The sequence below is a fragment of the Artemia sp. Qi Xiang Cuo genome, chromosome 8, assembly GCF_049724085.1.
Source record: "Artemia sp. Qi Xiang Cuo chromosome 8, ASM4972408v1, whole genome shotgun sequence".
In the NCBI taxonomy this organism is placed as follows: domain Eukaryota; kingdom Metazoa; phylum Arthropoda; class Branchiopoda; order Anostraca; family Artemiidae; genus Artemia; species Artemia sp. Qi Xiang Cuo.
The window spans coordinates 57724338-57751279 of record NC_142801.1 but is presented as its reverse complement, the minus strand read 5'-3'; the positions used below and the strand labels follow the sequence as shown (position 1 = coordinate 57751279).

General features: G+C 35.4%; 1 protein-coding gene across 1 annotated transcript in view; it reads left to right on the top strand.

The window, feature by feature from the left end:
- The window catches only part of LOC148949605 (SUZ RNA-binding domain-containing), a 158919-nt gene extending 133039 nt beyond the window's left edge, over positions 1-25880 (top strand). Inside the window, exons 5-6 of the mRNA XM_089093039.1 lie at positions 4916-5004; positions 24663-25880. Coding sequence (XP_088949165.1) covers positions 4916-5004; positions 24663-24774 — 201 coding nt within the window. The 3' untranslated portion in view covers positions 24775-25880. The remainder of the gene's footprint in view (positions 1-4915; positions 5005-24662) is intronic.
- The last annotated feature ends 1062 nt before the right edge of the window (positions 25881-26942 follow it).

Sequence of the window (26942 nt, the reverse complement as noted above, 5' to 3'; positions counted from 1 at the left end):
TGTGTTGAATCTGTGTGTGTTTATCTTCTCTGTGCATGTGTCGTCTCTCTGTGTCGTTTCTGTGTGTTTGTCCTCTCTGTGTGTGAGTCGTGTCTGTGTATGTGTCGTCTCTGTGTGTTTGTCCTCTGTGTGTGTGAGTGGTCTCTGTGTGTGTGTGTCGTCTCTGTGTGTGTTTAGTATCCTTGTGTTTGTCATATCTATGTCTGTGTTGTCTCTCTGTGTGTGTAGTCTCTGTGTGTGTGTGTCGTGTCTGTGTGTTTGTCCTCTCTGTGCGTGTGTCGTCGCTGTGTGTGTGTCGTCTTTGTGGGTGTGTTGTCTGTGGGTGTTTGTCGTATCTCTTTGTGTCTCGTCTCTCTATGTGTGTCGTATCTGTATGTTTGTTATCTGTGTGCGTGTGATGTCTCTGTGTGTCAGTCGTCACTTTGAGTGTGTCGTCTCTGTGTGTGTGTCGTCTCTCTCTCTATGTGATCTTCGTGGCTTTGTCGTCTGTGTGTGTGTGTCGTCTCTATGTGTTAGTCGTCTCTGTGTGTGTGTCTTCTCTGTGTGTTTGTGTCGTCTCTGTGATGATATTATCTCTGTGTGTGTGTGTTGTCTCTATGTTTGTGTCGTCTCTATGTGTGTTTAGTCTCTCTGAGTGTGTGACGTCTGTGTGTGTAGTTTGTTTGTGTTTGTCGTCTCTGTGTGTGTTTCGTCTCTTTGTGTGTGTCGTCTCTGTGTGTTTGTCGTCTCTATGTGTGAGTGGACTCTGTGTGTGTGTGTCGTCTCTGTGCATGTGTTGTCTCTGTGTGTTTGTCGTCTCTCTGTGTGTGTCGTCTGTGTGTGTATGTTGTCTCTCTGTGTGTGTCATCTCTGTGTATGTGTGTGTGTGTGTCGTTTGTTTGTGCTTTTAGTCTATGTGTGTGTGTCGTCTCTATGTGTCATTCGTCTCTGTTTGTGTGTGTCGTCTCTGTGTGTGTGTGTTTGTGTCGTATCTGTGTGGCTGTTGTCTGTGTGTGTGTGTGTGTTTTTTCTCTGTGTTTGTAGTCCCTATGTGTGTGTGACGTCTCTTTGTGTGTGTCATCTCTATGTGTGTTTTGTCATTTCTGTGTGTGCGTGTCTCGTCTCTGTGTGTGTGTTGGCTCTGTGTGTGTGTCTCTTCTTTGGGTAGGTATCATCTCTAGTTTTCAGGTCTGTGGTAGTTGCCTCTGGGTGGTTGATTCAACTCTGTGTGTCCTTCTTCACTGTGTATTTGTACTCTGTGTGTGTGAGCTTAATCTGTGTGTGTGTGTCGGATCTGTGGGTGGTTTTACTCTGTGTGTTTGTCTTATCTATTTCTGTGTTGTCTCTCTGTCTGTGTTGATTCTGTGTGTGTGTGTCGTTTATGTTTGTGTTTAGTCTCTGTGCGTGTTTCGTCTCGGTGTGGGTGTCGTATCTTTGTGTTTGGGTTCTGTTTTTGTGTGTCGTCTGTGTGTGTGTGTCGTCTCTCTATCTGTTATGTCTGGGTGGTTGTGTGTATCATCTCTTCTTGTGTTTCATCTCCGTGTTTGTCTCGTCTTTGTGTGATTGTCTTCTGTATGTGTTAGTTTTATCTTTGTGTGTGTGTTCTGTGAGTTTGTGTGTCGTCTGTGTGTTGTTGCGTTATTTCTGTGTGTGTGGGGTCTCTATGCACGTGTCGTCTCTATGTGTGCGTCAGATCTGTGTGTGTGAAACTTATGTGTGTCTGTAGTATCTATGTATTTTTTATCATTTCTTTCTGTGTGTTTCGTCTCTCTGTGCGTGTGTACTATGTGTGTGTGTATCTTCTCTATGCCTGTGTACACTCTCTGTGTATTGTATGTGTGTTTGTCCTCTCTGTGTGTGTTTAGTGTATTTTTGTCTGTAGTCTCTGTGTGTGTGTCGTCTCTATGTTTACTTCGTCACTTTGAGTGTGTCGTCTGTGTGTGTGTGTCGTATATCTATCCGTGTCATCTCTGTGTGTGTATCGTCTCTATGGGTAAGTCATAACTTTTATTGTTTCGTCGCTGTGTGTGTGTGTGTTGTCTCTGTGTGTCTATGGTATCTGTGTGTGTGTGTGTTGTCTCTCTGTGTGTTTCTTAAATGTTTGTGTGTGTGTAGGCTCTGTGTTCGTGTCGTCTCTATGTGTGTTTGTCATTTCTGTGTGTGTGTCTCATATCTCTGTGTGTGTATCGTCTCTTTGTATGCGTCGTCTCTATGTGTCGTTTCTGTATGTTTGTCCTCTCTGTTTGTGATTCGTCTCTTTGTGTCTGTCGTCTCTGTGTGTTTTTTAAATTTTTGGGTCACCTGCCGGAGACTCTGGGCGGGTGGGTGCCCCCAAATATTGTCCCAAATTCCTCTCTCAATTTAGCACTTGTTCAAGGATGCCCAGCGTCTCCAATAACTTTCCCAATAGTATCTATTCACTGTCTCAGCTCAGTTTAGACAATCTGAGCCAATTTCCCCTTTTTCAAATTTAGGGTCACTTGCCTGAGCCTCTGAGCAGGTGAGGTGGGCACCTCCAAAAATTTGTCCCAATGTCCACTCTTGCCTTAGAACTTATTCACGGATACCTAAAACCGTCAACGGTTAGACTGTTGCCCCTAGTGGTAACCATGCCATGCTCTACACACATATCAACAATATATTTTTTGTTTTTTGTTTTCTGTTTTCACAATGGGGTCCCAATCGAGCTCATGTCCATCGCTTAGCATTCAGGTCTTGACAAATAAAGCCCAGATAGTCAGACCCCAATGCTCCAATCTGAACACTGACTAAGACCCCAATTCTGAGCTAGTGAGTTTCCACCATTCAGGCTGGTGGACTAAGACCCCAATTCTGAGCCAGTGAATTTCCACCATTCCGGCTGGTGGAATAAGACCCCAATTCTGAGCTAGTGAATTTTGACCATTGAGGCTGGTGGACTGGGACCTCAATACTGAGCCAGTGGATTTCCACCATTCAGGCAGGTGGACTAAGACCCCAATACTGAGCTCAACTAGAAATAAGGAGTATCGTTAAAAACTAAGACGAATGGAAATTATCCTGTATATGAAGTTAGCTACCCCCCTCCAAAATACCTTGTTCTTTATGTTATACTTTGTCTTTACATTACCAATGAAATTAAAAAATAATAATTTTCAACTAGAAATAAGGAGCATCGTTAAAAACTAAGACGAATGGAAATTATCCCGTATATGAAGTTAGCTACCCCCTCCGAAATACCTTGTTCTTTATGTTAGACTTTGACTTTTCATGCCCAATTAAATTAAAAAATAAGTCCAATCATCTGGGAAGTTATTAATGTAGTTGTTAAGCAGAAAAGTACTTCATCAAACTTTTATATCTTCGCTCAAGGTTGAATGGAGTTATGGCTAGGGGGATGAGTCCTAAAACCATCTGAATTCATTGTGAGGAGAAGTCATAAAACCCCCTGGAAATCATTGAGGGGAGGAGTCGTTGAGCTCTTTTTAGCTAATAACGTCAAAATAATCCCCAAAAAAATCTCATGTTCGTCAATCACTTTTTTAATGAACACAATGTAAAGAAAAAATCAAACTGTGTAAAACGATAAAGCCCTTTCAAACCCCCGTAAAGACATTTTAAAAGTTATCGAAAACATTCATTTAACAGACATCCGCGCCTTCAATTGAACGGAAAAAAATAAGAATTATTTATTTAACAGAAATTCTCGCTTTTTTGAACGAACAACATGTAAAGAAAAAATCACACTGGCTTAAAAAAACAGAGTAGTTCAACCGGAACTTTGAAAATCAAGATAATGTAAAAATTACAAGGTAACCCACGGTCCCTTTGGGAGCCTAGAGAACCTTTGCGGCCGGGGGGGTTCCTTCGGGGTAGGGGTGGGGGGATCGGAGCCCTTTGGGGTTGTGGTAAGGGACCTCACGGCTAAACCACGACAAAGCAGTACTCTCGTGGAACTCAATTCCCATTTAACTCAACCCCCGTGCAACTGAATCCCCCTTGGAACTGAACCCCTGTATAACCAAACCCTTCATGTAACCGTATCCTTTTTAACTGAACCCTGACGCAATTCAACACTCCAAGCACCCTATCCCCCTCAAAACACTGTTCAGCCATTTCTTTTTAAATTGACAATATATGTAAATAATTACTTGTGTATTATACATACAACATCGGCGAGGTAAAGTTAGGTCAAGTCACAATGTCATTCTATCGTTACTTTTCAATTAAGGTATTGAATACCTTCTAGCAATGTCTCTTGTAAGCGTCAAATCTATTAAGTATCTGAGAATATTCTTTGTATTGTTGATGCAAGCATCCCATTCTTTAATTACCCGTGAGGCATTCTTAACCATCGCAATACCTTTACGCAAATAAAAACCTGTTTGGTACGGGGGCCCCTTAGAATTCAATATTAGCATTCTACTAGTATTGACAGTGTTTTGAGTGTAGTTAATAGAAGAAATTGTTCTGTGTATTCGGTACTGTATAAAATAATACCTTACCTGCTTATTCAGTTTAAGCAAGGTCGAATCTCTAAGGTATCCGTCAACTTCAATCAAATTATCACGTATCTACTGTTACAGGCCTCGGGAAAGATTAGATTTTGGAAGTGGCGGTTCTTGCCTCTTTTGTACCCGGGACAAAATGTTAATTAGCGCCCCTTCCCCCTTTGTCCATAAATTTTTCAAGCCGAATTTTAACAAAATTTCCATTCATTAATCAAATTATTTTCAATTTATTAATTAATTAATACTTTATGGTTCTATTGTTATCAGTTTATTATTTACTTAAACGCAAGCATCATGGAGAGTTAGATTTTTCTATATGTTAATAATAATTCGCTCTCTGAGAAATCATTCAGTTGGAATACATGCAAAACGGAAATTTTGACATAAAAAATCCATCTTTTTTCACAGCTGGCATCTTCTTTTTATTTATTTTTATTTTTTTTCAGAAAGAGGCAGAATATGATCGAGCTCGACAAAGGATATTAGGTACTTTACCAGAAAGTACCCCTTCAGGAACTCCCCTCTTGGTAGACAAGTAAGTCCCATTTATTTGTATACTCCTTACTATGTAAGATTGCGTTTGGATCTTTTCCTCATCCCTTTCTGCCGACTGTTTGACTAGCTTATTTCCCTTTTCCGCTATTTCTTCCCTTTGATCAACACTTGTCTTTTTAACAGGTTGTTTTGATAAATTATCCTTGCGAGAAGAAAGGTCTTAGCAACTGTTTTTTCTGTTGTTTTTTCGTTTAATCATCTTTTATCCTTTCCTCTCAGTCGTATTTACTTTCCAAAACTAATAACTGAATTTATGAACCACCTACAGTGATTTAAAAAAAAAAAAATTAACTTTAAATATGTGCAATTAAAACTTAACGGATTTCATTTTTTGGGGTATTCTACGACCAATTACTCAAATACAACACCTAGGTGACCGTTTTGTAGGGAACCCTTCTGTCTAGGGCTCGACCGATATGGGTTTTTGGGGTCCAATACTGATATATCGGTATTGTACCGATATGATACCGATATAATTTGCCGACAAATTCTCCTCCGGGAAAAAAACCCTTACCTAAAGTTTAAATAAAGTTAACAGCCTGAGAAAAAACCTTACCTAAAACCCTTACCTAAACCCTTACCTAAAAAACCCTTACCTAAAGTTTAAATAAAGTTAACAGCCTGAGAAAAAACCTTACCTAAAACCCTTACCTAAACCCTTACCTAAAAAACCCTTACCTAAAGTTTAAATAAAGTTAACAGCCTGAGAAAAAACCTTACCTAAAACCCTTACCTAAAACCTTACCTAAAAAACCCTTACCTAAAGTTTAAATAAAGTTAACAGCCTGAGAAAAAACCTTACCTAAAACCCTTACCTAAACCCTTACCTAAAAAACCCTTACCTAAAGTTTAAATAAAGTTAACAGCCTGAGAAAAAACCTTACCTAAAACCCTTACCTAAACCCTTACCTAAAAAACCCTTACCTAAAGTTTAAATAAAGTTAACAGCCTGAGAAAACACATGCGAGAAGTGAAGTTTGGTTAATACTAATGAAATAAAACAAAATAGGATGAAAATATAATAGTTTATGAACAAAAATGGGCTATATATTTGCGCATTAGGGGGGGGTGGTTGGGGGTAAAGCATAGCGTATATTGAATACGTAATCTAACCTAACCTAGCTACCTTTTAGTACCTCTAAACCCCAAAAAGCTAAAGCTTAAATCTTTGTCATGGGCTGAGCAATATCTCACTATGCAGCGGAGACCTGCTTATCAATACCGGCTTTGAGATTTCAAAGCGGTCTTTCTTTCGTGTGTCCTGTATTTCAAAAGAGTACCAAAAGCTAGTGCCCTTTTTAAGTGACCAAAAAAATTGGAGGGCAATTGGCCTTCTCCCACGCTCATTTTTTTCCCAATGTAACCGGATCAAAATTTTGAGATGGCCATTTTATTCAGCATAGTGGAAAAATATAATAACTAATAACTATGTCTTTGAGGACGACTTAATCCCCCACAGTCGTCGTGGGAAGGACTCCAAGTAATGAACTTTACTCAGTGTTTACGTATAGTGTTGGTTATTGGGAAGTATACAGAGGTTTTCAGGGGGATTTTTTTCTGGACGGGGGGGTCGGGGTTACGTGGGAGGATTTTCCATGGAGGTATTTTCCAGGGGGAAGGGAATTTCCCATGAAGGGGGTGCCAGATTTCCCAGCATTATTTAAAAAACGATTCGAAACTAAATAAAAAACAAGTTTTTTCAACTGAAAGTAAGGAGTAGGGAGCAACATTAAAACTTAAAATGAACAGAAATTATTACGTATATGAGGGGGCTCGCCCCCTCGTCAATACCTTGCTCTTTGCGCTAAAGTATTTTTAGTACTTTCAAAAGAGCTATTTATTCTAATTAAACGGCCTTTGTGATTCAGGGGTCATTCTTAAAAAACTGAAAAAAATTAGAACTTCAGCGAAAGAGCCATGTATTGACGAGGAGGCGAACCCCCTGATATACGTAAAAATTTCTGCTGGTTTTAAGTTTTAATGTTGCTCCTTACTTTCAGTTGAAAAAACTTTTTTTACTTAATTACACACCTAAGTACAGCCTCAATAATGCACTGTGAATTCCATAAATTAGGCCATTTACAATAATTGTTTGATTTTCTTTACCTTTTTTGTGATCAGAAGCTTCTGAGCACACAAATGAAATTGCGGACATTTGCGAAAGTGTCAAATAAGAAAAAAATATAATCAAAGCCGGTTTAATTACATAAACACAAAAACGTGAAAATACGATTGAAAGAAGCATAAGATATTTGTTGAAATTGATTATTCAAAACTCAAATTTCAACTTTGAATTTTAATCATTCACATATTAATGGGAAAACTTTGCTTTAGATTCATACGGTATGGTCTCTTGGAAACGAATCCATTCAAGGTACACTGGATACAGGGGGGCGCATAAAGTTATAAGTTTGTAGGAGTGATTTAAAGAATGTGTCGACAAAATCGTCCAGTATGCCGATAAATGCAGACACGCAAGCTAAATTTCCAAGCTAAATACGTAAATTTTCAGAGGTGTTGACACGTGGAGGCGACACCTTGGAACTCGCCACTCTCCACTTTACAACACCCCCTCTCCCCCGTAGCTGTACCCCTGACTGGACATCATGGTTTTAACCGATTGAATCGTGGATCTTTCACCCACGCAAGTGAGAATTCATTAAACAGAAATATATGGTTTATTGTATTCTTTTTAGTTGTTTTGGTAGAAGATGTACACTCTTGAAGTCACTATACATTTGTAACATTGGTGGCATATCAGGTGACATTTGTAACATATCAGGTGAGTATTGACAAGGACTGACAACAAATGTACTTTGACTTCATTTGACTCACCTCTGTTGCTCTCTCCACCATAGTCAGACTTGGCTGGTGGCTCCGCCACCAAGGATAAGACAAGCAAAAATTATCTGAGGAAATCGGGTGCCCTCTTCTGAACAAGTTGCGGATAAAAGAAAAAAAAAAATTCTGCCGATAACCGATATTCTTTTCCCGATATCAGATAATGAAACTGGCCCTCATATCGGTCGGGTCCTACTTCCGTCTTATAGCACTCCATTCACAGTGGCATCAAACATATAAAAATCAACAAAACTACATTTCTTTTTCGCTCCAAAATCCCTGTTTTTACCTTATATTCCCTTTCTCCCAATTTACTCACTAATACTCTAAACACAGTTGAAAAAACTTGTGCCTGCATCATCTTATTCAACGCTGAACAATTAGACAGGATTTTAACTTCCTTTTTTTTGACTTTTTAATTCAATCAATTTTACACAACCAAATCATATTTGAAAATGAACATAAACCTATCTACATTCTCAACGGTATTCGAAACCGAATGTTATTGACCGTAATATTTTTGAAAAAAAAAATGTCTGATAATTTTTTCAGTTTAATGTAGCTGAATTGTCCTAGTTTTATTTTTATTGGAAGTTTTACAGTTCAGGTATTAACAGTTCAAATTGTTTGGATATGTCTCATAGCCCTCAGTAAGCATTTATAAAGGAGAAAGATGGGGAATACTACTAAATATGATAAAAAAAAATATAGATATATAATGAGCTGCAAGTAAAAGCTTGGAATGATTCATGTAGAGACGTAATTTTTCGGACATCGAATTTTATTTTTGACTCTTGAGTTCGGAAGAAAAATGTCCAAATCTGAAGCTGAAACTCCATGTGTTCATTGGTTAAAGAAGCAGAGTACTCTCCTATAGGTGAATTTTTTGCTGTAACTCGTTTATTTAGTTATGTTGCTCTTAAGGTTCGAATTATGATACACGTCGAGGCTTTTCTGATAATCACCATCTTTCCTTAGAATTAGTATAAGCTTATTGGTTCTTTCTTTTTTCAATAAAGCGGTGGTATCTCTGGAGAAATCTTATCTATTCTATGGGCGTACTACCTGTGCAGCTGGTAATCACGTCGTGATAAATCTAATATAAAGTACATTATGGTAAATATGCAGCTTGTAATCACGTAATTTTACTTATTCTACGCTCAATGTTCGAGTTCAGTTAAGGGTCGAGCCTCTTCTGATTATTACTATTTTCACTGAGGGTTAGTATGAATTTGTTGATTTTTTCAATGAAACAATGGCATCTCTTGAGAAATCTTATCTATTCTATGGGCGTACTACCTGCAAAGTTGGTAATTATGCCAATATAATTTTACTATAAAGTACATTATGGTAAATATAAGGCATGTAATATTTTAATTTTACTTATATTATGCTCAATGCTCGAGTTCAGTTACGGGTTAAGCCTCTTCTGATTATTAAATAAAAAAAAACAAGTTTTTTTTAACTGAAAGTAAGGAACGACGTTAAAATTTAAAACGAACAGAAATTATTCCGTATATGAAAGGGACTGTCCCCTCCTCAACGCCTCGCTCTTTACGCTAAAGTTTTTTATTGTTTAAACAAAACAGAGTTGTGAGAAAGTCAAACTTTAGCGTAAAGAGCGAGGCGTTGAGGAGGGGACAACCCCTTTCATATACGGAATAATTTCTGTTCTTTATAAGTTTTAACGTCGTTCCTTACTTTCAGTTAAAAAAAACTTGTTTTTTATTTAATTTTTGAACGTTTTTGAATTAATGCAGCTTTTGATTTTTGCTCACCGTACATTAACAATTAAAACGAAATTTGCATATTGATTTTACATTTATTTGGTTAAATGGTTTTCTCCAAAGTTGTTTAATTTTATTTACGAATGTTTCTATTAGTAATAAATTTACGTAATTTATGAATTAACTTACGTAACGAAATTCTTTATTCATTTATTTTTAATACGTATATTAGGGGGTTTGCCCCCTAGTCAATACCTCGCTCTTTAAGCTAAAGTTTGAATTTTGTTCCAATTCTTTAAAAATGACCGCTTAATCACAAAGGCCGTTAATTAGAATAAATAGCTCTTATGAAAGTACTAAAAATCTTTGGCTTAAAGAGCGAGGTACTGACTAGGAGGTGAACCCAACCATATACGTAATATTTTCTGTTCGTTTTAAGTTTTGATGTTGCTCCTTACTTTAAGTTGAAAAACTAGTTGTTTTTTTTATTTAATTTCTGATCTTTTTTTTAAATAATGATGGAAAGTCCGGCGCCTCCTTCATAGCTATGTCCCTTCCCCCATGAAAACTTCCTTCATGGAAAGATCCTCCAACATAACCCCTGACCCCCCCACCACCACCGACCCCCCCACCCCCGACCCCCCCCCCTAACATAACCCCCGACCCCCCCCCCCCCATTGATGATATATTTGAAATCAGCATTAAAATCTGATTCTTTTGATATCTATTGGTATCAAAATCCTGTTTTCTAGAGTTTCGGTTACCATTGAGCCGGGTCGCTCCTTACTTACAGTTCGTTACCACGAACTGTTTGATTACTATTTTCTCTGAGGGTTTAGTATAAGTTTGTTGATTTTTTTAATGAAGCAGTGGGATCTCTGGAAAAATATTGTCTATCCTATGGGCGTACTACCTGCACAGCTGGTAATTATGCCGTGATAATTTTGCTGTATGCATTATGGTAAATATAAGGCTTGTAATCATGTAATTTTACTTATTCTACGCTCAATGTTCGAGTTAAGTTAAGTGTCGAGCCTCTTCTGATTATTACTATCTTTACTGAGGGTTAGTATAAGTTTGTTGATTTTTTCATTGAAGCAGTGAGATCTCTGGAAAATTCCATATCTTTTGTATGGACGTCCTACTAATATTGCTGGTAATTATGTAACTGCCAGCGGAGTATTTAGTCATCGACTGAATTTCGACTAATCGACTAATTTTTTTGTATTCAAAACAAAAAAGGATCATATATGTCTTTAGTCTTTTCATTTTTCCGTTATATCTTCGTTTTTTTTCCCGTCATTGGTGGACATATAGAGTAGGTTTAGGCCTATTAATAATGAATATATATATATATATATATATATATATATATATATATATATATATATATATATATATATATATATATATATATATATATATATATAAACTTATTAATCGATTTTCTTTAAGAATTCATAGAACATAGAATCTTGAGTATTGGTTATTGTTTAATTTGTGAAAGAAATCACCCTTCGGTTCATTTGAAATATATTATTTAGTTAAAAATTTTACAGCAGGAGAGGCTACAGCAAAGACCTAATAGGATTTTGATGTTTTTATGACTTTTGACTTTATTTAAAATAATAAATAAAAATACAAACCATTAAAGATATACTCGTAAATCACTACGCTAGGGAAAAAAAATTTTGCGAACGCGAACCGATTACCTACATACATTCCTAGAGACGTCCTAAACTAACACATGGAATTAGAAAAAAAATACCTACATAAAAATTCCTTGAAGCATCCTAAACTAATTAATAAAAAAAACAATCTCCTTCTTTCAAACATCCTCAGGGTAACAACCACCATCCAAATACATCCCCATACACCCTCACCACTTATGCTAAGATATTATGTTAAATAAGAGAGCATACATGAAGGTGAGAACTTTAAAATTATAGTAACCTGAAAGGAAAATAAATTTAAAATTTGACTTCGGGAAGAAAATTTAAAATTTGGGGAAAAATATTCTTTTCATTGTGGGCTAAGTATTTTATAGGGTCAGGTGGTAATAATAGGTTGGCGGTGCACATGAGCAGTTTTATAAAGGAAATTGTATGCCGAAAAACCTGTACCTAAACCCCTCATTGGCCAAATTCCTCATTGGCCAAATAATAAAGTGGCCAACGAAAATCGATAGAGAAACGTTGCTACTTGTTTTTTTGTATTGCACTATTCACATGGCAGGAAATCCTACTTTAGACCACGCTGTGCCTCCAGGTGCGGTTAGAGCATCCAAGAGAAGTCACCAATCGTCCCTCATCGCTATGGCCACCCAAACATCCTCCCATTCAGGTTGAAGCGAGGCATTGATATCTGGGAGGTCAGCTCGGTCGCTGCTTAGTAAAGTTGTTTTGGGGCATCCTCTTTTTCTGGTATCACTTGGCTGCCACCGGAGGACGACCTTTGGCGTCCGAGTTTTGGGCATGCGAATCACATGCCCAGGTTTTCCCCACTTTTGATATTTTATATTTTCAGTAATCAGTGGCTGAGATATATTTTGTCGTACAGTAGCGTTCTTTATCTTTTGGGTCCAATGAATATGCAGACCTCGGGTGGAAAATTCGTATATATATATATATAAGATATATAAAAAAGTTATATATATATATATATATATATATATATATATATATATATATATATATATATATATATATATATATATATATATATATATATATATATATATATATATATATATATATATAAAATATATTTTATATATATAAAATATATATATGTATATAATATATATATATATATATATATATATATATATATATATATATATATATATATATATATATATATATATATATATATATATATATATATATATATATATATATATAAAACAAATATAACTTAAAAACAATAGGGAAATTTTTTTCTCAAGACAGTGCAATTTATACTAGTGAATATTTCGGCCCTATGTCCAAGGGCCGTCTTCAGCACAACTCTAAATAAAAAAAATATATATAAAAACAAACTTACATTAAAATACGAAGTTTAAAAAACCGCTTTTAAAAACCTTTAAAATAGCCCTAGTATCCTTACTTCAACGAAGTTCAACCAGGACGGATAAATAAAATGACGAGTGAGGATAAGTTCATTCAAACTAAATAAAATGAAATTATTAACTGCAAGTTTTCAGAGCTAATCTTGCTTTTTTAGCAGCTAGTCTTAAAGGCCTTTTTGTAACGGGTTCAATATTATTGTCAATTGGTTTAATAAAATATTTTGTTAGATCATTTTTAATTAAATTTGAGTATAAAGAATTCAGTGAGTATTCTCCTAAGTCTCTATTTAAGGAAATATTTTTATTTATTTTGAGCCTAATTTCGATTGATTCCTGGACCACCTGTTTTATCCCCAGATCACTACTAATGAGAGAAGATTTTTTAAAAAGTATTTTGTGGCTGGGATTATCAAATATATGGCTAGCTAAAGCAGAATCAAAGGACTTATTAGAATTATTAGCAATTAACGCTTTGTCTATGTCTTCTTTATGCTGGTGTATTCGTTTTTCTAGATTCTGATGAGTTCTGCTAATATAGTAATTGCCACAATCGCATGGTATTTGATAAACCCCTCTTTGGCGAGTAACTGGGGTTTTATCTCTACCGGAGTTTAAGAAATTTGTGATTTTAAAATTATTGGTGAAAACTAAATACAGATTATTTTTTGTGCAAATATTTTATTTTATTTTTGTGGTGATTCTTGGGATGTACGGAAGATAGATTATATTAGAGGGTTTTTCCGGAGCCTCACGTTGTGAAATATCGTTGAATTTACGAAAATGTTTTTTTAGTCTATGGTTAATCGTATTATTGACAAAAGAAATTGAGTATCCGTTGCCAAAAAGAATATCTCTCATAAAATTTATTTCTGCTTTTATGTATGAATCGGAGAAAATGTTCAGGGCACGATCAATGAGAGAAGTTACAACTGCTCGTTTAACATGTAGGGGGTGATTTGAATTAAAATGAACATATCTATTGTTTTGTGTTGGTTTTCTATAGATAGTGAAGTCAAAATTATTAGCATTACGGATAATTAGCACATCTAAAAATGGAAGTTTATTTTCAAATTCAATTTCTAGGGTAAACTGCAAATTTCTATCATAAGTATTAAGATGATCTAGGAAACCCCGAAGTTCAGTTCGGGGTTTCCGAACTGAATATTGACTGAACTTCGTCAATATTATATATATATATATATATATATATATATATATATATATATATATATATATATATATATGTATATATATATATATGGAGAACAGCATATGAACATATAACTTCTAAAATTGACTCTTTTTAGCATCATGGGTCATTTCGAGGTAGGCCTATTATTGCTTATTTCATGAGATTTCTTTATTTACATACTGTATCCGGTTGTTTGAATCCCCAAGCAATCATACAGCAAGTATTTTCAACTGAAAGTAAGGAGCAACTTTAAAACTTAAAACGAACAGAAATTATTAGGTATATGAGGGGAGGTGCCCCCTGCTCAAGACCTTGCTCTTTACGCTATGTTTTTTTTTCTAGAACTTTAAAAAAGCTAATTATTCTAATTAAACGGCCCTTGTGCTTCAGGAGTAGTACTTAAAGAATTGGACCAAAAAGTCTAGCTTTAGCGTAAAGAGCGAGGTCTTGAGGAACACCAAACCCCCTCAATTATGTGATAATTTTTATTCGTTTTAAGTTTTGAAGTTGCTCCTTACTTTCAGCTCAAAAAAACTTTATTTTTTATTTAATTTCTGATTGTTTTAAAATAATGCCGGGAATTCCGGCTTCTTCTCCATTGAAAATGTAAAATACCCCTCCGCCAAGTAAATCACCCCCCCCCCACAATTACATCCTAGCTGAAAATTCCCCGAAATATTTCTTGCGGACGATTACGGGTAAAATTTCTTTTTTAGCGTACTTTGATTTGAAAAGACTTTAATTTCTGATATTTTTTTTTAATCATGCCGGAAATCCCCTCTTACATCGAAAATTTTTCTCGCAGATACCCCAGCCCCACCCCCCTAGTAGAAAGTTGCTCCTGTAGAAAATTCCCTCTGGAAAATTTATCCTGTGGAAACTCCCACATGGAGAATTTACACCGTGGAGCACCCCCCCCCCCCCTCTGGAAATATACTCAAGAGAATTCCAACCCGGTAAAAATTTCCTCGGACAATTTCCCATTAACATCTCCACATGTAAATTTGAGTCGGCAAAGAGAAAGTAAGACAAATAAAAATAATTTCGTATAGGAATTGTGGCAAATTTTCCCGGTGTAAAATTTTCCCTTGAGCTTCCAACCCGCCCCCCCCCCCGGAAAATTATCCCCGTAGAAAATCCCAACAGCAGAAATCCCGCCCCCTCCGAAAAATGTCTGTATACTTCCCAATAACAAATGCTATACGTAAAGAATGGGCAAATTTCATGACACAGACCTTTCCCCAGGGATTTTGGGGGATCTTGTTATCTCCAAAAGTATAGTTACTGGACTTTTCAACTATGGTGAACAAAATGTTTATCTTAAAGTTTTGAAATTTTCGATTCGATGACATTGAAGAAAAAGGGGGGTGGGAGGGGGGTTATTTGCCCTCAAATCTTTTTGGTCACTGAAAAAGGGAACTAGAACTTTTTATTTCAGTTCAAATGAGTCCTTTCTCGATATTTTAGGACTACTAGTCTCATGTGATTACCCCTAGAAAATAAATAAATAAAAACGCATCTGTGATTTTTCTTCTGGCAAAAAATACAAAATTCAACATTCTTGCAGATGGGAGCTTATTCTACAGTAAGGCTCTCGGATACGCTGAATTTGATGGTGTGATTTTCATTAAGATTCCTTGATTTTTATTGGGTATTTCCCCTTTTTTTAAATCAGGCAACTTTTCTCAGGCTATTAGCTTTTGATGGGTAACATTAAAATTGATGAATCTGAAATATTTGAAATCAGCATAATAAGTCAAATCGTTTGGTATATCTATTGATATCAAAATTCCGTCTTTTAGAGTTTCGGTTGCTATTGAGCCGCGTCGCTCCTTACAGTTCGTTACCACGAACTGTTTGAAAGTAGAGGCAAGAAAAATAGGCGTGTTCTGATTCAATCTTTGGGCTGGGCTGATGTTGTAATCTGTATTAATATTCGTTGGAACTCCCTTAGAATCTACTCAGATTTTTGCAGCAAGAATTGCTTACGTAAATGCTATCGCTAGATGCTTCTTTTTTTGCATTTCCTTCTTAAAATGAGATTTGGTGAACAGGCGGTCGCCTGTTGATTGGCGCCGAAGTTGAACTGGCTCACCCCTAATTACTATTTTAAAATCTTGTTTATTTTTAGATGAACTATTGAGCTTTTAGATAGATGGATAATTTATTGCCCATTATAAAAACGGTACAAGACCCCAATGGAGTAAATAAATACAGTAAAAAGGAAACAAACAGAAGAACGAAAACTTGATACCATATGCATACTGTCCACACAGATAATTGGACGAATCACAATGGCAATGCTATTCCGTCCGACGCTTAATGACTTAAGACTTTAGACTTAATGACTTAAGACTTTAAGAATTCCGTCCGACGCCTAATTAGAGGTACAATGGGATCGGTAATGCTGAACTGGCGGGACACCAACGTATTCTTTGTCCACGATTATAAATTAAGCATAAATTTTGCTTATTTATAAAAATCTGAACGCAGCTGTTTTTGTATGAATTTCGGAAAAAATGTTCCAAAATGGAGACATAGCTAAAAAATGTTGTATGACTAAAGTATTGTACAGTCGGGCTCGATTTTTTTTTTTTTTTTTTTTTTTTTTTTTTTTTTTTTTTTTTTGGTGAAAGAGCACCATAAACATGCTCGACCCAATAGTCATTCCAAAATAAACAATAGAATCTAACAATACAATATCATGATCACAAAACTGTAAACTCTTGAATCATCTGTTACAAATCTACCGTAATTTACACCAAAACTGTAAAAAAAAATGATTAACTCTTGTCTTTTGTATGCCCGTAGTGAAACTTCTTAAAAGTATGGATCGGTCCCCCCCCCCCCATAAACAATAAGTAGAACAATAGGATTTTTTATATAAGACAGTGGAACGCAACTTTAAATGAATATTTCGACCCTATATTCAAGGGCAAAACAAATGAAGAAGCAAAACAAATGCAAACAAATGAAGAAATGAGGAAGAAGGTGGTTCATTTGTCAAAACAAATGAAGAAGGTTTATCAAATACCATGTGACTGTTGCAACTTTTATGTTGGTAGAACCCATCAAAATTTAGAAAAACGCCTACAACAACAGAAAGATGACATAACTAAAGATTTAATTTTAATAGTACAAATATTTCTTTTGATTCTGCTTTAAGCAGTCATATCTATGATAACCCTAGTCATAAAATGCTTTTTGAAGGAACTTGCCTTATTAGCAATGATTTAGGCATAACACAGGTTGTTCGAGAGGCAATTGAAATTAAAACCAAATAAATAGTAGTACTTTTAGATAGGGATTTGGGGGAATATTGGCTTAATGCCTTATCTGCAAATTTAATTAGAAATGATTTGACTATTTATATTAAAATAACAGTAAATAATTTCACTCAGCCTTCTACGGATAGACCTTGTAGGCTGGCAGCCAAAAAGCCAAGATTAGCTTTAAGAGCTTGTCTGTAAGTTGTTTCTTATTCCATTTGAATGAACTGTATTTTTTCACTCCGTTTGGTGTACCAGTCCTGGTTGAACTTCCTTGAAGTAATGATGCTAAGGCTGTTTTGAATTTTTTTTTTTCTTTTAGTTTTAACGATTGAATTTTAATTTGCGTTTCTTTTATATTGTTTTTTTCTTCATTTGTTTTGCTGAGGACGGTCCTTTGATATAGGGTCGAAATATTTATTTAAAGTTGCTTTGGTATTTGTGCATTATATCTAAAGCACTGCTATACACAAAAGAAGTCAAGTTTGATTAATGCTAATGAAATAAAATAAAATAGGATGAAAATATAATATTTAAAAACAAATTTGGGCTATATGTTTGCACATTAGGGGGGGGGGGGTAAAGTATAGAATATATTAAATACGTAACCTAACCTAGGTACCTTCTCCGCCCTTAAACCCCCCAAAAAAACAACAGTTTAAATATTGTATACGCAATAAGAAATCACGCTTTGTGATCCATTTATCTAGCAAATAGCCGTTTGTCTCGTTTCCTGATATAATGCGCAAGTACCGTTGCGTTCTTATATATAAAAAAAAATCCTATTGTTCCACTTATTGTTTATGATGGAAAGACAGTGCGGTCTTTGTCGCTATCCCCCCCCCCCACACACAAAAAAAAATCAAAACAAACAACAACATAAAAATACAAGTATTTTACTGTCATGTATTTATTATAGTTATATTTTACAAAAGTTTCATAGTATCATTATATTCGTATGATTATAATTAGAAAATATATAATGTGTATGAATATATACATATGTATATATAGCCATCAAATTTAAATATTTCGTAGAAGTCAATTTCATTAGCCTCATACTTAACGGTCCTTAAGCATATCCTCCCTACTTGAACACAAACCTATAGACAAGGAATTCTGGTGAATTTCCCCACCAGATAAATGGTTCAGTATGGCCAAAACCAGAAATATCCTTTTTCAATTTTCTCTGGTGTTTGTTTTATGGAGCTGATCGATTTGAGGAGTGAATGGTTCCCAATGAGCTAACTGAATGTTTACCAAATCTAATCAGATAGGCTAAATAGAACTATAACAAAAAGTTTTTTCAAAAAAGATGTCACGGAACATGCCAATATTGCATGACTGACACTTTTAGTACAAAAGGAAACGTTAATACAAATAGTACAAGAACCAACAAATAGATGCGAAGTAATTTTCATCTAATAGAAGAACTAGAAGAAATCTCAGTTGTAGAAGAAATAGAAGAGAGTGAAATTTTAATTTTGATGATCGATTTCCGGTTGAATTTGTAGGTTTTCTTGGGCTATAGCAGCCACCTGGATCAGTCATAGATTTATTAGAGCCTACCTCGGAAGAATCCCCATGGCTGCTGCGAAGCCCTATGCAACGAGGAAGTTTAAAATCGTCATGAAGGACAGTGGTATACTTTATATGCTTTCCTCGCCTGAGCTTTATGTATTCATAGATGCAGCTGATTATTCGACAATTAGAAAAGTTTTGAAATTGTTCCAATCACCACATTTATTACATGGATTGTTCGCTCACAACACCTCTTCAGTCTCCGTGTTGGGAATGCTAGGTACGAAAAGGGAATTTGGTTCTGTAGGTTATCAGCGAAATTCCCTTCACCATAATTTAGCATCATTGGGCTGGTCAAGATCTAGCCTGAGGATTGCATACCCAGGTGTGGGTATTGCTCAATTTCTCATCGTTGAAAAATCTTAGTGATACACATGGCAGCCGGCTTGACCGTGTTTTCTAAATGAAGGAATGGTCAAACTTTGACCTTAGACCATGGATGTTGTAATGGGCTACTTTTTGGGATAACTAATGACGGGCCAAATGTTTTTGTTTTGTTTTTTTAGGCTTTTTTGTTAAATTTCTGAACAGATCTGTGATCCATTGCATGAAACTTAACTTAGCAGAGCCTAAGATCTCTAGAAACACATATTTTACTCATACGATGAGGAACGGTAAAAGGACATTATATTTATCATCAGCAGGGACACCCCCATAAAGGATTTGATCTAAAGATACTCCCAAATACGTATCTGGTAAATTTGCACGGTCTTCCAAAAGAAATAATGCGTGTAATGATTGTAATAGTGACAGGAATACTAGAATATGTGCAGCTTCTATTTTTGTTGATGTATTAGTGCTGGCAAGGTGAATTTTATTGCTATTTTTGAAATCTGAAGCACCTTTTTGGAAATTAGTTTTATTTCCAAATTTGCAAAAACTTACACTTTATTTTCAATTTTTATTATAATTGCTTATATTTGTTCAATTATGCTATCCAGAAATCCTGTTGTCTTCTTTGTGCTTTTGTTTATTTTGTTGTTTTTTGTTTTGTTTTTCGTATTTGTCCCTTTTTTATGGTGGGTGACGAATAGTTAGTCCAAACATTTAATTTTTTTTTTTTTTTTTTGGTATTAGGCTGGTGAAACGAAAGCAAAGAGTTTACTTACACCGAACAATGAGTTCTTACACTGAAGTTTACTTCTTAGGAATCATGTAACATGGACTCGTGTAGATTGTAAAGTTATCTCTACGAGGCCCGAGATAAAATGACCAAACTTCGGCGAAAAACGTTTTTATTTTAGGAAAGTTCACATGTACTAGATTACTTTTCCTTATTTTTTGTTTGTTCAAATTCAAACGCGCAATGTAAGCGCACAAAAATCCAAAGAAGATTTTTTTTTTCTGCCAAATCAGTTCACCCAAAGCACATCTAGTAATGAAAGCTGATCATACACCCAAACTGAAAGGCTGATAAATATCCTTATATGCTTTACCTTACTGTTATAAATATCAGTTTACGGCTGTATTTCTTTGTCCTTTTTTCAATTTCCTGTAGAATACATAACAAAGGGGAGTTCCGTTTTTTTATGTTGCCAAGGAATCACTTTCATCGGACAATTTTTGACTCAGTTTTTGGAGTAAATATTGGTTCGGAAATAATTTTTCCTTCCGTTTCATTAAACCGGAATAAAAAAGACGACATTCAAAATTCTGGCTAAGAAACGGAGGAAAACATATTTTTTAATAGATAAAATAAGTAATGAGTTTACCTTGATATAGGGAAGTCAGAATATGTTAGTCACTTCACAAGGAATCTTATATCGTTAAGGACCTCTAAGAATATTCTTAGTTGCCAAAGGGGCTTATCTTCTTATTTATTTAGTTTTACTTAAAGTATAGTGTGATTTTGGCTGTTGTCAAGTTAAGGTTAATTATCTGACCCACTGAAATTCTGGAACCGGACTTTGACGCCATATTTCGTCCGCATCGGGACGAAATACAATTATTTCTGTATAAATAAATTTAATGCTTTCGATTAAAACAAAGATTTGCTACGAGTTGCCTATTGGTGAAGGTTGGACCTTTCTTGGCTATGCTAAAATGCCTGAAACGATGTACCATCGTTGCTTAGAGGCAAAGTCGCCTCATGGTATACAAAAGGACATTCGTTCGAGTTCCACAAATGAACGCTTTTTTACAGGAAATTTTTAATGAAAGTTTTTCAATTTCAATTTCCAATGAAAAAGAATTGAATTCAATTTTCAATGAAAAGAATTCAATTTTCAATGAAAAAGGCCATCATATACAGTTATGCAGTTTTTGGTAGTTGCAGACGCCAAATTTAGAAAAGAAACATGGCGGAGCGATCAACAAGAAAATAAGCTGAAACCATACGAGCAAACAGAATACGGCTAATAACACAACTCGCTTCTTTTTACTTGCATATTTCAATCTGAAACTTTTTACAGGGGGGGGAAACTTCAAAATCAATTGAAGTTATCATCTGAAGTTGCTCCTTTCCCTCAAAGAAGCATTTCTATGCCTTTATTGATGGATATTCCGGGGGGGGGGGGTCTTCTTGTTAATAGTTTGGTCTTAGTAATTCAAATGTAATGCATAGGACTCCGTCATTTTGTCACATCAACAATTCTGTCTCTGAGTAAGGAAAAAATATGTCTCTGAGTAGGATTAACCTGAAATTTCCTTCTTTTTTTTATAGTATGGTAGTTATCACACTTACACAGTCGGCCAGTCAAGACATCAGCTCAGCATTCAACTTAACATATATATATATATATATATATATATATATATATATATATATATATATATATATATATATATATATATATATATATATATATATATATATATATATATATATATATATATACTTTCCTTTATTGCGAGCAATGCATGCTCGTTAAAATTGACATCATCTATTTCTTCCATTATTACAATGTCCTCACTTCTGCAGTTTTTTCTTCCCTCTGGGCTACTACTCATCGGATTACAGACTCTTTTCTATAGCTATTAAAGGTAAAGAAGTGGAAAGCTTTGCTAGTTATAGTCGGTCAAATTAACGGGTCCGTACAGCATACATCAATAGGTCAAAGAAGATTCACCTTAGTTCTTCTTTATTTCCACTTACTATAAGTGTTTTCCAGTGAACCTACGAGATCGTTTTAGTTTGAATCTTCCCGTAGAATTGTCTTTGTAACGACCATCTCCTAACATTTATGAATAGGTTTGAAATATTGTGACAAAATACCAAGAAGATATTACTATTGCGGGGAACTCACCCGAAATTTAACCTATTCCTGTGAATGTGTCCATAATTTAGACGAGGGGGTAGGGGGGGGGGGGTCCATCGTAACATATTTCGCTTCCCAGTGAACAAATCGGGTTTGTTATTTTGTGGTGGGCACACCAAGATTTTGCTGAAATCTCTTTATCGCTCTGTGATCTCTGTGGTAAAAATGTTCAGCCAGTTGACAAATCGTTTTGGACAGGAGTGAGTGGCGTGACTCTGCAAGCATAGCCAGAGTCGATCCAGCTCTAACTGGGTACCTGGAGAAATCTTGATTAGATAAGCAGGAATTGTATGCGAAAGCCCAGGATGGCTGGCTCCAACCCCCATTGCTCTTTCTGGCTGAAGGGCCACGAAACGGAGATCAGCACCGCCGGTTTAGACCTTGAGGGTCTAGTGCCGTCATACATACAAATCGCATTTGACGCTTGTTTTCACGTGTAGTATTTTAGCTTCTACTGTTTTTCCTGTATGTCAACCGTTCTTCTGCACTACTGGTCCTTCTGCAATTTTTTGTATTTGGTTCTCCTTGAACCTGCTACATAAATAAGAGATTTGGCACCAAAAGCATTTAAGAAACTATTGTAAGGATTCCATAATATGTAATATAATGTATAAAAATTTCTTTTAAAAAATTAGACATTTTATATCAAAATTGAAACCAATGTAAGGATGTCATATTGTGTTTCATCCAGTTTATTTTTAAAAGATAAAACAATAATAGCTATTTTTATCTGATTTCTGAGTGTTGATTACCGTATTCTCGTGACAGACCTTGCCAGCTCAGCAGCGACGTTGCTGTGTAAATTTAGATAAAAATGAAGCATTAAGTTCTGGAAAAAAAAAATCACATCGAACGAAAATTTTAAGTCAAAAGTAGTATTTCGTTAGTCGGGTATCAAAAGGACGCATCTCCATAATTGTAAATTTTCAGAAGAGCAAAAAAAACGGACTGATATGTATTGATTTAAATATAGATCTGTTTTTGTTTCACGGTTATCGAAGGGGAAATAAAAAAGTTGTGAGTTTTTTTTTGCTCTTCTGAAATTTACAATTATAGAGATACGTCCTTTTGATACCCAATTGACGATTTGCTTTTTTTTTATATTCAGAAATTGTGTCAATACTTAGCTTCTCGGCCACTCTCGGGCCCGATAAGTTTATTTTCTTTTAATTCCTTTGCTTAGTTTCTTTAAGGTTTCAGCACATACTAATTTTGATAGGAACAGGAACGTTTACGAAATTACTTCTACAAGCACAAAATACCTCTTTACATTTCCAAATTTCAACATTTGATATTCCGTAGGGTTACCAGTTGAAATTACTATTTCTCAAGTTGCCCCTCTTCCTCAAAGAAACATTGTTTATACCTCTTTTTTGAATTTTTCTCCGGGGGGGGGGGGTCAATACTGCATAGCACTTCATAATTATGATCATCAAGAGTTTGTTTTTGTTTCTTTTATGGTTAGGTCAAGGTATGTTAGCGCTAGAAACAAAGAAAAAAAATACATCAATTCTGTATTTAGTACAAAGCTGCAATACCAATATTTGTGCTGAAAGAAAACATCTTAACACGCTTGGAAAGTGGATCTTAAAAGATGAATGCGGTATTATTGATTGCGAATGAGACTTCATCGTTAAAATCCTTCATTAATCACCTCATCATCTATTTCGGCTACTTCTATAGTTATTCCACTTCCACAAATTTTCCTGTAGATCTGCAGTTTTCGTTGAGGTTGTAGAGGGAGAGAAAATTTTGTGGACTGTAATCGGCCGAATCAACGGGTATGTAAATGCATCAACAAATCAAAGGAGATTCTTTTTCTTTCTTTTTTTGTAATGACTTGTTAAAAATATTTTCCAGCCAACCAAACATATCGTTTGAGTTGAACTATTCCAGTATAATTCATTTCTTGTAACGACCATCACATAACACTTTTGAGTCATCACCGTTGCAGGAATTCTTCATCCCCTAAAATATTTGAACGAATCCCTACGCATGTATTCATACTTTTCACGTAGAAGGGGGGGGGGGTCACTCCTATTTCCTAGTATGTTTTACTAATCAGTGAAGGAATTGAACACACAACATTTGTCTGAAATCTCAATATCAGTCGGCAAAATTGACCTGATAGTCAGCTAATCGCGTTGGACGCTTGTTTGCACTTCTTCATTCAGTATCCTGCCTTTTCACTTCTGTAATTTTCCTTTATGTTTGCCGTTCTTCTAGACTGCATATCCTTCTACAATTCTATGTTGTTGGTTCAATTAGAGCGAAGTAGAAACTTCTAGAAAAATAAGAGATTTGATACCAAAAGCATATAATAGAATCCATTCTAAGGATTCCTCTGCAACGTCGGGTAGTCGGCAATTATTTTATAAGATTTGTATTTGCTTGCTGGTTGAGACGTTTCGAATTATTTACTCCCTGAATTAATAATTTTATAATTAATTAAAATAAAAGAGACTTTGGTTGCAACTAATTAAATTGATAAGGTAGCAAGGCAATATCAAGGGAAGGAGTTATGTGGTTTACTCCTCCCCCATCCAAAATTTTTGTCCGGCTCTTAAAATGTAAAAAAAAAATACATATAAACAGTTTCCGATTCTTTTAAAGTTTTTTTTTATCCTGGATACAAGGTAGGTTGTAATTTGTACAAGAAAAGAATACTGCTGTTCCAAATGGTGATTGTTTGATTTTCCAGGTCTTATCCGAAAGTCGAAATCCTGAAAACTCCTGCCAATGGTGTTGTTGTGACGAGAAGCCCAAAAGTACCAGACAACAGCAACGGATTCAAGAAAAACCAATCTAGTTAACACCCCCCTTTCGTGATTTGACTTCTCATGTGTAGGCCTTGGATAAGGCCTACAGTCACTTTACGTGACTGTACTGCCAACTTACCACGAAAGTCGTAAGCTTAAAAAAGCAGATTCAGGCCTGATCGAAATGAATGCCTTCAGTACTCGAACCAGATATGTTGGCAACACTGGACTGAATCTTTTACTTTGTTATTATTCTTTTTGTTTTGCAGGGCGAGTCAAAACTGTGGTAAAGCTAAAAAAAAGCAAAAAAATTAGTTTCATGTTCCATTTGTCTTAAAATATTTGAAGTTTGTTCAGCCCAGGATTACGTGAAATTTATTTTAAATAGAGCCATATATACGACATTTGATTTGACAATGGGCATGAAAAAGTCAAAAGATGCATCTAATTTGTGGTAAACACAGGTCTCGCGCATTTACTTGGGATATAGAAAGATTGTTCTAAGAAAACTTTTGCAAAAATTGTCAATATTTACTACAAGTCAAAATAATTTTAAATTGTCGAGGTTCAGACGTCTTTCTGGGCACGGGGAATCCCGCTATCTATTCCTGATTTTATATTTTCTTTTTTTGTACAAAATGCTTAGAAGTTCTTTCTATAATTTATCAGATTTTCTATATGAATTGCCTATTTTTCTAGCAATGGAAGGTCATTGTTCTCACTTCGCTGCGTTCTTTGTTTTCTCTTAATGTCACGGGTGGGGGTAGGAACATAAACTAGAATTTATTCCAAAGCATAGTACTTTGGGTTTCCTCAAACTCACAAAATGGCACAAAAATAGGCGAATTAAATGGAAAACGCAGTAAACTATCGGAAGAAACCTGAAATTAGGGGGAGGGGGGGTTGCATATGCAGTCTCTCTTACCCCTCTGAGTGCGTTTTGTGGTGTTTCAGACACAGGAGTCCATTGGTGCCAATGAGGTCTATGGCTTCTCGCACGGTCATAATTTGAATAGCACATTAGTTTTAGCATATTTTTGATTCGCTATGCATATATTAGTAGCACCTTATAGTGTTTCTGTAGCTATATATTTTTTAATGCCCTACACTGAGATCGCTTGAGTATTTTGAATTTTAATGACAAATTAAAGGATTTCATGGACGAATGGTGTTTTATTCTGATTTTCTTGACTTAGCATTAAATATTCTAATTTGATAGGATAGTCCAGCTAGAGAGGACTATTTGCAACCACTTAAGACTAGAGAATACCACAATAATTATGCTAATGCCTATTTAGGTATTTCAGAGGGTATGTGGAATGGGACATGACTGGTTGTTACTGAGTTATACTATTTTTCGAAATCATTGTAAACTTGTTTTCGAAGTAACATTTTACTATTAAGAATAATCGAGATAATAGTTACTATTCTTGAATCAGCTACAAATGGAATTTTTTCTCTTGAGCCAGTTTTATTAAAAAAAGGCCAATAATTTTTTACTATTGTGGCCGTGACTCTTCAAGTGAATCTGAATAACTAAAGCAAAAGGCATGGAAAAAATGTTTGAGATAATGATAAAAGAAAATGAAGGGCAACGATATCTGCGGTTATACGACATGTGACAGCGAGAATCACATCCAATCCCAAATAAAAATGATGTGCAACAAAATCAGCGGTTTGACGCAAAACAAAATCTGCGGTTAGAAGACAACTGGTTTCGAGAATCACAACAAATCGTAGACGAAACTGATGCGCAACAAAATCAGTGATTAAAAGAGAAGCAACCGCGAGAATCGTAACGAATCGCTAACGAAAGTAATGGAAAATTAAATTTGCGCTTAGAAGACTTGCGACAACGCAAATCATCACAACGTATTGCAAACGAAAATGATGCAAAACGGAATCTACGGTTAGAAGACAAGTGACAGCGAGAATTACAAAGATTCGCAAGCAAAAATAATGCATAAAAAAATCTGTGGTTAGAACACATGTGACAGTGAGCATGATCAATAGAATAAGAAGTATTCGCAAAGTAATCAAAATTACAATGGAATGAGGAAACGCATTATTTTAGGAGCTTCACCACAAATCACAGATGAAAACGATGTTCAACGAAATATATGGTTAGAAGGCAAGTGACAGCTAGAATCGCATCGAATTGCAAACGAAAATATCACCTAGCGTAATTTCCGGTTAGAGGAGAAGCAACAGCGGGAATCACA